Source organism: Semicossyphus pulcher, unplaced genomic scaffold (genome assembly GCF_022749685.1).
Source record: "Semicossyphus pulcher isolate SPU_LCO1_2020_fin unplaced genomic scaffold, fSemPul1.0.p SCAF_4, whole genome shotgun sequence".
Taxonomy (NCBI): domain Eukaryota; kingdom Metazoa; phylum Chordata; class Actinopteri; order Labriformes; family Labridae; genus Semicossyphus; species Semicossyphus pulcher.
The window spans coordinates 27779448-27791336 of NW_027211715.1; the positions used below are offsets into that span (position 1 = coordinate 27779448).

General features: G+C 37.9%; 1 protein-coding gene across 1 annotated transcript; it reads left to right on the plus strand.

The window, feature by feature from the left end:
* The first annotated feature begins 4716 nt into the window (after positions 1–4716).
* Positions 4717–9363, plus strand: henmt1 (HEN methyltransferase 1). Its single transcript, XM_069680670.1, has 9 exons — positions 4717–4800; positions 5062–5174; positions 5809–5943; positions 6105–6287; positions 6477–6663; positions 7404–7623; positions 7817–7916; positions 8646–8803; positions 9251–9363. The coding sequence occupies exons 1-9, from the start codon at positions 4717–4719 to the stop codon at positions 9361–9363; spliced, it is 1293 nt and encodes a 430-aa protein (XP_069536771.1).
* The last annotated feature ends 2526 nt before the right edge of the window (positions 9364–11889 follow it).

Consider the following 11889-nt stretch of genomic DNA (forward strand, 5'->3'; position numbering starts at 1 on the left):
TTACTTGTTAATTGAACCCAAATTAATTTAGCATGATATCTGTTTGTAAATATAGTATGAAGATGTTAAAAGTGCAAAAACTGGGGGTTTGTTCCCTGGTATTTGTTTTAATACATGAAATGTGGTACAGCTAATCTAGTAAGGATTAAAGATCTTGTAGATCAATATATCCAATACAGACAGAGAGTGTTTTTAATCTCTGACTGATCCTACTTCCCTTCCTCCTCAGCACCTTGTGCTCCGACTGATCTGAGTGTCCGAATGCAGAGGATAGGACAGACTCACTGGGCCATGGTGTCGTGGGAGGCCGTCGATTGTCCAGATGTTGAGTATCTTGTGGAGATAACCGGTCGGATCGATGACGACCCACAGGCCCAGATGGAGCTCTTGTCTTACTGGCTGCCCCGGCCGTACTATGAGTTCCCGATGCCTTGCAGCACAGCTTTTAACATCACTGTACGCGCCAAAAACTCAGGCGGGGTCAGCGAGCCGTCCACTGCTTATACTGGAGTCACAGGTAACTTTTGAACCAAACTCATACCTAAAAATCGGCAACATTTGACTTTAGCTATGTCCTCCTGTTTAGCCTAAATGGGCAGCAGAAAATGATAAAACATCTTTTAACACCCTTTGATGTAGTTTTAGGTGTTTGTAAGTGTATTTGTCAACAGTTATAACTTAGAACTAATAAGAAACAATATATTAAAACACAGTTTTTATAATATTACTTACTTTCTTGGCTGAGGTTAAAGTTATAATCTCGAAGATTTCAGTTTCGTTCTCTTTGGCGGCACCTATGGCGATAAACGGTAATTGCAGGAGCGCACTTCCCAGATATCCAGACAGTGTTGCATGTGTGACGTCCACGGTTGGCTCTGGTTGTGACTCTTGATTTTCCTCGCTGACGGTCGCTTTCCTTTTCAGACTGTTTGCTTCATCTGAGCGTCGAATTTGTTTCTTTTTCTTTGGATTTTCACTTATTTTTGAAGTTGTATCTGTAGTCATCCATCTTTTCTTTGTTTGTTCAGCCATAGTAGATTACTGTTTACTCGCAACACTTACAGAGAGCGGAAAAGCAGCCGCTTAGCTCCGCCTACCCTCTCTGGCAGATCAACCACTGCTGGGTGATGGAAAATGCATCACTAACTGGGCGCCGCTTGTGATTTTTTCCACAAAAGTCGCACCCAGTCTGTAATACTGCAAATGCAAAGGCTTTCATCAGTGGGCTCAATCGCCTCCTTCGGCGATTGTGACTTAACAGACATTGATTTAAATGAAATAAATGAAGTCTTCGAGATTTTACTTTAAGATGTGGACAAATACTATTTAATTTATTTCAAAAATTCAAAATGTCCTCTTACCTCTACAGTACAGTGTGTAATTCACTCACAATACATGCATTTAATATAAAATCCTCAGTTTTCTGTTAACAGCAGTTTCCCCATCTCTTTTGCAGTCCCCTGTGCTCCACAGAATGTGATGTTCACAGGCAGCAGACAGGCTGCAGTGCTTTCCTGGGATGCATCAGTGTTTGCCACGGAGTACACAGTCTACGATGTGTCGGGAGCAGGCCGCGTCGAGCTTTGCAACACAACAGAGCTCTCCTGCCCGCTTGCCGACTTTGACCCTGGCAACACTATAGTCACAGCCAGCAATGAAGAAGGAGAAAGCAACCCTAGTCAAAATATTACAGGTAAGTCCGTGAAACTAATTGTGATACACAAGGCCCTTTTGTGACACTAGAGAAGATGACATTACACCTGTTGAGGAATGCAACTTTAGCTGAGAAACTAACTGGGGCAGGCACAAAGAATCTGGCTCAGTCAACGCTCTCCTGCTGTGGAAAATCCTAGACAGATGGGACATGCCTTGTGTTGGTCCTTGTCATGCAAAGAGAAGCTGTACCTTTAGGAGTGAACAGAAGATTTAGTAGCAGCTCTAAGTTTTGTGTTCATCCCAAAACACAAAGCAGACAATGTGCAAACAGTTCAAAATTAGCGCTCTGTGGGCAGCCATACTCATCAGAGGCGAACCATCGCTAACACTGAAAAGGACAATAAAGCTTACCTTGTGCTGGCTGTAGCAGCACCACCGTATCTAATCATTTATTGATCTATATTCCTATTTCGAATTCCCGTCTGACATGTAACAATTATTTTTCACTTTCTTCAGGTCCAGTAGGCCTTCGCAGAAGAAGAGATTTGCGAGCCACTAAAGTCTACGCCCATTTAGACGATGGTAAGTGAAGTGATATTAAATGACCTACAGATAGCATTGTTATGGATAATGATACAGATATCGCCATAAGCCTGTACTATGTATAACTCTGTTAATTTCTCACCCATGATCCTCTCCCTCTGTCTCTAAGGCCTTGAAGTGCCAGAATTGTTGTATGTAACAGTAAGTGGAGTTTCTTTGAGCGTGAAGTGGACGACAGTGACGTATGCCACTGAGTACACACTCGTGATTGAGGATAAACAGGGTGAGCAGCCGCCGAGAGTGAGAAACGTGGAAGGTGATTTTTACACAGAGACTGACCTCCTGCCCAGTACCACCTACAGCGTCAGGCTTGGAGCCAAAAACACCATCAGCCAAAGCAACTACACCAAGCCAGTGATGAGAACCACTGGTTCCTCCTAATGAAATACCACAGATCAACTCCAACATACACTGGACTCAGCTGAAATCTCATCATCCTGGTTATATGTTTGACTTCTTCACTCTTCCCCCATAAAATAATTCTTAGCAGTTAAATGTCTAACAACTTTAGAAGAAAAATTGTAAAACGAATGTAATTTGAACAACAAAGTTTGAACCAAATTCTTCTGTTTTGGTTAAATCCTACATGTCATTGATAAATTATGGAGGAGCGCCTTTAGTTTCAAATGCTTCTGGATCTTTATTAGTAATAGCATATACATTTTAATTATTGTGGCTGGTATCCTAGCAGCATGTGCCATTAGAGCTGTCTAACAAAGTATTGCTGAAATTATATTTATCAAAAATGGTTTTATTTTTGAGATAGATTAGTAGAAACTCTGGATGATTGTTAAGCTAAAAAGTAGTGTACACAAATAAACAGATAATTTATCAAGTATATTTTTAAAACCATGCAGTATATTTTCGGTATAATGTACTATGTGACTTCTCTTGTTGTGAACACTGATGGAGAAATGATGGAATAAGATAAAATCTGTTTAACATTAAAACCCCCCTGTGTAAACATGAGTGTTGAAATGTTGCTTTTTTTAATCATTGTGCGCCTATCTAGAGTAAAATAGTCACAGATCTTTATGGAGGTTGCTTGGCGTGTCTCTGGAAGAGAGAAGGGAGGAATAGTGCAAGCTTTATCATAATGTTTCATATTTCGTTAAGTGTAATTCATTTCCATGCATTAAAAAGAGTCTGTGCTGCATTCTGAGTGATTATTATCTAAGATGCCAAAAAACAGAAAAGCACAAATCTTGTCTGCTTTTGGAATGCAACCTTAAACTATAAAATCAACAAAAAACCCATTAATAATACAATAAAATTAACTTAAGTTCTATTCAATTCAATTAAAATATCCTTATTTATCCTTAGGAACTTCATTTGTGTAAACTGCGTATGCAGTTCACATACCATACAACATTAGAGCAATCAATGGTGGTAAATTGAGCTTTAAAACATAATAAATAAAACTCAATGAATATGCAATAAATAATGTTAAAATGAATGGTGTTAAAATAAATATTTCAACTGTTCATGAGTCGGATGGATGTGGACACAAAGCTCATTGCTGAGGTGTGTATAGGTAGTCAAGAGCATCAAAACAACACTTGTAAGAGAGTTCATTATGAGTAGCATTTATATTATTTTGGCAATATTAAGACTACTCCTGCACCACATCCATTCGGGGAAACTTCATTTTTTTAACTACATAATCATTAAAAACACTGAATTGATACCTTTGTGAAATGCCTTATACAATAGTTTGTTGACCAAGGGTGTAAACTTATCTTTACTGCTAAACTTCTGAGTTCTTTAGAGTCATAATATTTGATTTGAGAGCACATGACTCGTGCCTGTGACAACTATAATGACAGTTAAAGGTGACAAGCAAGTCTACTTACCCTGAAATGAGGTTTATGATAGTGGAAAAATAGGACACACCTCACTATATTGGATTCTATCGCTGCTAATATTTTTTATGGAAAGTTGTATGCTTTTTTTCCAATAGCTTCCATGTCATGTAACCCACTGTCCTCAAATCAATGTCAGATGTTAATACTCAATTGGAAAAATAAGACACACCTCATTACAATTGGTTGTATTGCTATTTTCTATTAATATTTTTATGGAAATTTAATACGGAAAGAACAAACGTTGATATTCTTTTTCCACTAGTCTACGGGTATGTTTTCTACACACTACTTGAGGTGTTGCTGGCGCCCTCTTCTTCTGCAATGGTTGCCAGCACCTAATTTAGAAATAGCGCCATCTACTGCTTATCTTGATGAACCAAATGCTACTATTTCGAAAACATGAATACATTATTAAAATACAATTTTAAGCAAATTTTCGGTTTTACATTATAATTATACATTTTTTCTCAAATATCGTCGTTAAAGTACAAAATATAAAATAAATACGTACAGCCTCAACTTCAATAAAAACAGCGCCCTCTGGTGTCCGGCGGTGTTTCAGACATTGACGTTTGCTAAATCTCACGTAAAGATGGAGCCAATGTTTAGTCCGCCGCTTCATAGGCAGAGACATCAATTTGTAATCGATTTTGTGAAGATAAACAAACCGAAAAAGGTAAATTAGCCAAAGTGAACGGAAACAAACCTATCACTTTTGCTCTGGAACCTACATTTATTTGAGCAAGTGAAACGCTAACTTATTAATCGTCGGTTAACTCTTTGAACGAGCCAATTATCGTGAGAAAACCAAATCTAACGTTAGCTAGCTACATACGCACTTAGCAAAATACGATATCACATACATTCTGTCTTTGCTGAAAAACTTCTACTCCTTCATGCCAAGACTATAGCTTTATTTCTCATGTCTTCTCCTCAGGTGGTGGACTTGGGGTGCAATGAATGTGCCCTTCTTAAAAAACTGAAGTTTCACCGAGAAATTGAGCTGCTAGTTGGAGTGGACATCAACGGTGCCACAGTAAAGAAACACATGTATGTCTTTGGACCAAGGGTGTGGCTTTTAATACTTAATCATTGTGTGCATGATTGATAGTAGAGAGTATTTTCATTTTCTAAGATCGATACATTGGAGGTATGGCATGCAGAGTCTTCTAACATTTAAATCTAACCTCACAGCTAATGGCTAATTCTTAAGAAAATCACGATTCATCATTAATGAAAGTAAAATTTAGTTACTGTTTTAGATGTATGCAAAGTCCCATAGAAAAGTAATATTTATGGTCAATGCAATGGATATTTTTGCCTCCAAATCATGCATTTCACCATATCCATACTGCACTGTAAATCAAAAAACTCTTAGTAATTAAAACATACAACATTTTTATCTTAATGATATAATTTTATGCTATTAAAGCATAAACAATTTTTGTGTCTCATAAAAATAGTGTTTATATTGCCTAACATTTGTATTAATTGTGAAGGTAAAAAAATATTTTTGTGTTATTGTGTGGAAAAAACTGCCAATAAGCTTCACTAACCTCACTTCTATCTGCTTTATGGATACAAGGTCACAAAGATCAAGTGATAACCTTGTGTGCTCTGTTGCTTGGATAACTAATACTGTATGGCCTAATAATGAGTACTCTCTACCTGTATGTTCCTTTAGGTATGGATTAGCTCCTCTATCAACTGACTATCTGCAGCCGACTTATGATAAACTGCGCATCGAGCTGTACCAGGGCTCAGTCACGCAGAATGACGCCCGTCTCAGAGGATTTGATCTAGTGACCAGTATAGAGCTGTAAGTGGCTTTTAAGGTTCAATGTCTTTATGTGTTATGGCAGCTACTTGATTTGCTTCTATAGTTGTATCTCCTTGTTCTCTACCGATGTCCTGTTTTTTTTTCCATTCCTCTGTGCCAATATTTCTAAATCTGTTTCTTCCCTGCCTGTTTGACTGCAGCATAGAGCACCTCACTCTCCCTGATGTGGAGCTCTTCTCTGAGGTGGTGTTTGGTTACATGACCCCAGTGGCCGTTATCGTCAGCACCCCAAACTCTGAGTTCAATCCCCTTCTACCTGGACTGAGAGGTTTTCGGCACAGTGACCACAAGTTTGAGTGGACCAGAGCAGAGTTTCAGTCGTGGTATGCTGGTTTTAAGAATCAATTTTCAGGCTTTAGAGTGTAGTCGACAGCGCATATTTAAGAGTGTTAATGAAGGTGGTTGTGGCAGAGAATGTTAGTGGATAATCCACCCTGAAAAAGCATCAGAATTGTTAAGTGTGAACAATAAAGCTTTTAACTGAACATTGTTAACACTACATTCCTCCTCAGGGCTCATAAGGTGTCTTCGGAGTTTGGTTATGAGGTGGAGTTCACTGGTGTTGGAGAGGCACCGCCGGGCCAGCAGGAGAGAGTCGGATTCTGCTCCCAGATCGGAGTGTTTCACCGGATCAGAGGGAGAGATGGCTGCAATATTTTGTTTAGTGATGATGCAGAGGATGCATTTTCATACACACTGGTGAGTAAACTTCTTAGTCTTACAATACACATAACCTGTTATTGCCATGAGATTCACGGCGATTGTTGTTCTCCTTTTTCTCTCTCCCCACATTTCTTATTGCTCCTAGTTCTCTAGAAACCCAGAATAATGTATTTCGCCACACCCCTCGTGTAAGCGCTCAAGGGTCTCAAATATTAATTGTGAAGACATGTACAAGAAACAAATTTTTTCATTTCTTTTTCATGCTTTTTTAAAAAACTTTTTATTAATTATTAAACTTTGATTTGTTCAGTTTAAATTAACTAACAATGTTACAATCAAGTGAATCTTCTCTGGAAATTGTGGTAGTAATACAAGAGCCCCAGAACATGATGATCAGGAACAACAGTAGTGAATGAAGAGCATTCATTTGTCAAATACTTTGTTGGCCTCTGCTGGCGACCTTCATCAGCTGCAACTGCAATTTGTAGTCTCTTTAGTATTCATGCACTTGCCTCAGACTAACAGCTTGGGGCTCATCCATATTTACCTGCTTCATTCAAATATAAAACTTTAAAAGCACATAAAGACAAACTTATTTCCAGATGTGTAGAATAACTCGTTAGATGGGTCTGAACTGATTCAACGAGAGCTCCAATTAATGCATGCAAGAACAGTGTGTTTCTACACCTGCCTAAGTTATAGTTGACTTACTTCTTTATTATTATTATATATTAAAAAAATACTGATAGTGTACTTTTTTTTCTTTTCTGTATCAGCTGTACAGTATCAACTACCCCAACCTGCATGACAACAACATCTTGCGGAGGGTCCTGGTGACTGAGGTGTTGTCCTGGGTAGAAAAGCTGAAGAAAAGATGGATGAAGGAGAAGACTGGCGAGAGGTTTAACAGTTTCACACTCTGCCAGACTGAGGGAGGAGGGGAGGAATGTCTCGGTGCGTCAGAGTGGCACATGCAGATGGAGGAGACGCAGACAGGTGAACATCAGCTAGATAATATGCAATCCAATGAGACAAAAAGTGGCCATGTGATAATAATGTAATTCTTTAAGCTTTAAGCTTTGTTAGTGTTTCTCTCCAGGATATCTTTATACTGCCATGGTTTTTATTTAAAACACTTTTTGCCTATTCAGTAAATTCAATGCTTGCAGTAAGTTTCTCTATATTGCAGCATGTGGAGCAGAGATGAACAATCTGGTGGAGCAGTACTGCAGAGGCGTGTCACAGAATCACGATGGAGTGAGTGACGAGGAGTCCTCTAAATTGCAAAGGTGAGTTTGCTTGAGGAAGATTAGGAGAAACTGTATGCTCAAGCAGCAGAATGTGACAAAGCACGTTTACTCAAGTATTGGGCTTAAGTACAAAATTTAGGTATGTGTACTTCAATTGAGTATATTCTCTATTTTAGAGCCAAATATTTACTATACTTTTAAACTGCATTGTGTTTGTCTGACAGCTTTACTTTTTAGATCACAAGTTTTTATACTCTTCCTTCTACGTGAAAACTATGTATCTCAAAAGTCTGGGTTTTTTCCCCTGATACATAAGGGTTTCGTGTCCCTTAATTGAGGACCTCTTAAATTTGTGGTTGGCAACTTACAAGAAACCAGAAATTGAGCGCTAGACTTTGAAATTGTTCAACCAAAAAATGCCTAAGCCACTTCCTCCAAATACAAAAGTCCATGAGAGAGCGTTCGGGAGAGGAGTGCAGCCATCATTGTCGTCGTTAACTGTATCCAACTAACCTATCTCTGCCAGTCTTGTGCGGCTAGCTTGCTAGTTTTATGTTGCTCATGCACATTGGTTGCATGGGCAAGGTGCGTGCAGGCAGCAGATTTTTGGTCAGAGCATTTCATTTGTTAAATTCTGGTGGGAATTAAATTTTAAACTTTTTAATTGTAAACTGTCTCAAAAATGTCAGAATTGTTTTAGGAAAATTTGCCATCAAAGCTACTGCAAGCTTTTCATATTGTAATGTCCCCTGTTGTCTGTGCTGGTAGTTGTGTGTCTGTACCTCTGGCTGTGCTGTGGACCTCCTGCCCCAAAGTCGGTGCCCTGAGTGGAAGTCTCCATAATCTCAGACATCTCCTAATGGATGAACCCGAAGTGAAACTGAGCCAGGATGGCTCTGCTTTGCTTGTACACATTCAGGAGCAAGGTATTTGATCTATTTCACGTCTGTAATGGCTATAATTAATGAGAAGGGTAGGAATATATAATTTTACAAGACATCAAAGTTATTAATGAAGTTACACTTTACAGTATTGATTCTTCAAAGTAGAGTTATAACTTTGCTTCAACAAGGCAGTAATATATAATATTTACTGAGCAAAATAGCATAAATGACACCATAAACAAAACGTGCATTTGATCATCATGTTACACTTCCATTACAAACGCTATACCAAAGGTTTCCATTCATATCGGTAAAGTGGTTCACAAAGCATCGTTTTCCCTATCACGCTCTCACAGCTCGTGGAACTTGTGAAAACAGTAAATCAACAGATGATTTTGCAGCGTTTCCTGCTCTTCTGCTGGTGCTATAAATTTGATAACTGAACGGTTTTATGTGTTTGTGACTCTGGTCCTTCATTTGTGTTTTTAGACCTTGAAGAAGAAGAAGAGGATCATAATGAATTGGAGGACAGCGGGTATGCAGAGGCCAGACAGTGTTCCCAAAGTGCTGAGCAAGAGGAAGAATGGGACACAAATGTTTGACCTGGAAGATGCAGCTTTTGTTGTCGAAACAGGTAGGTGAGGCGTTCAAATTTAACAAGGGAAATCATGAGTGGATTTCCCTTGTCTTCATACTGGACACTACAAGTTGTTCTCACAAATGCAAAGCTGCACTGAGGCAATGTTGGCTTTTGGATTTGTTTGATGGCTTTTTTTATACTGTTACTTTTTTGTTTCAGGTGTGAATCAAATGTCTTAAGGCAGTTCAATGAAAATTCAAGTATCCATTTACCTGTAATATAAGAATATATAAACTGTCCAAATCTAAATACTACAATAAAACTCTAAATGTTCACATTGAATGTTGTGCATTCTGGCCAGGTTGAACTGCACTCTACACATGCTCAAGATTTTAACTGTTTTATTCAACAGTGCAAGGTACACATTTGAAGCATCCAGTACACTTGTTAAGGAAGCAAATGTTGGTCAAAAGAACAAGTCTGTAACAGGAAACACTGGACAGCGTCAGAACAGCGCAGAACATCACTTTACAGGAGAATACATTTTACAGTTTCATATAGACAACAGCTTCACAGAAGAGAAGAAGAAACCATGTTTGTAACAACATGTTAGGTACCAAGATGAACATACCTGTGCTCCACAGGTAAAACAAGTGATTTTTATCCAAAAAACACAAAACGCTTTCCAATAGTTGATATTTGGTGGCCATAAATCATACACTTGACACTTTTTAACTATGCAGTGAGAACACTTTTCTTTCTCCTCAAAACAATAAAATATTTAGCAAAAATATGGCACAATATCAGCAATAAAAGATTCTGAATCACAGACAGTGATATCTTATGGATGGTATTCCCAACATTTGACATTTAATGCATGCCGAAAATAAAAACACAAAATGAAAACACTGACTTACAGTTACGTCATATACTGTGCAGATATCTGCTTTGAACATGAAGTCATAACAAAATGATGTCCTATCTGCTAAATAGGCAAACTAAATTGTTCCTTCAAAGTGAAATGTTTGGATTAAAAGATGGCACAATATCAAATTAGGTTAAACATGAAAATGTGTCAAGTTCTGCAAGCTAACAAAAGGACATCTTCATCATGCAGAACAAGGAACATAAAAACAGAGAACATTGACAAATAGTTAAAACACCATACACTGACGCTTGTGCAGATATTGATTGGACATGTATATAATCTAAGAAAGTAAGTGTCCTACCTTCTACTATGGCTTATGACAGGAGATAGAAGATTACAGATACTGTACAGTCTGTTTTCACTCTTTATAATGTGGTTATTTTTCTCCTTATGCATAGGCCTGACAGGGTCCCTGGTATAACAGCTTGTTGTGTACTTTGGCTAATTTGCTAATTCATTGTGCACTTAATCTCCTATTAAGATACAAATTCAAATCCCCAACATGCATGACACTATCAGGATTTCAAAACTCTCATCAGATTTATATAATCGTTTAGTTAGATGTCTGTCTGCAGTACTAGTTGATCAAATACTGATTGCACTGGATATTAGACTGGTTATAAGACTCTTCTCAAGTATAGCAGTTTATAAGCTGTAAGGAGATACACATACACACACAAGTATTACTCTGTCTTTTTAAAGACAGGTGCAGTTGAGCGTTTTCTTCATGGCAGTGGATTACCTAACTAGTCCTTCATTTTACAATCCTAAAGCGATACAAACTACATGTATGCATCAGTTGCACATTAATTCTAATTGTTGATACATCACAGCATCTTCCATTTGTTCACTGATTTAAGCTTCCTGGTCAACAGGCCAGCTCACAGAGATGTAGTTGAGTTGCAAAGCATGGGTATACAATATATACGTAGCTTACACGCTGGGCATTATCTGCCCTTCTACATTGATATTTATCACAGAAGCCCCTTTATATTTGGTATTTACTGCTCTACAAAGGCAGGGAGCATTAAATTCCCGGAAAAGGGGCAGGCAATCTGCGCAACCGACAAACATAAAACCTTCATTTTTATATTTTAGGCTGGATATTTTACTTATAACACCACTGCCATAGGACCTACAGAATACAAAAAAACATCAACAAAAAACATTTAAAAATGGTACTGCACTCTGCGTTTAGATAATATTAAGGGACTTTGATGGGAAATCACAGTATGCACCAACCAATGACTACATATCTTTTTATACAGTCTATGGTACCAACTAAATTAATAATTTCAGCTTTCTTGTCCTTTTAACTAGTTTAAGAAAATAAACTTTATTTTGATAATGTATAAGCTCTAGATTATAGAAATTAAATGTATCTATTTTGCTGTGTTTCAGTCTGTACACCTATTATTAAAATACTGAATCAATATAATAATTGACAATTTATTACATTTTCTTTAGCTGTCTAATTGGCTCTTTTTTTGTAAGTGCAGTAAATGCAACATTGGGAGCCAAAACCCAAATTACAGCAGCCTGAAGAGAAATACAAATCAATAATGCAATTTCTGTGGTTTGGATTTGTTTGTTACGACCTATTTTTACATTACAATTTTC

Coding starts and splice junctions, on each gene's coding strand:
- henmt1 (XM_069680670.1), top strand. CDS start 4,717: ATGGAGCCAATGTTTAGTCCGCCGCTTCATAGGCAGAGACATCAATTT. Junction 5,944..6,104: donor CTAGTGACCAGTATAGAGCT/GTAAGTGGCTTT, acceptor GTTTGACTGCAG/CATAGAGCACCTCACTCTCC. Junction 7,917..8,645: donor GAGTCCTCTAAATTGCAAAG/GTGAGTTTGCTT, acceptor CTGTGCTGGTAG/TTGTGTGTCTGTACCTCTGG.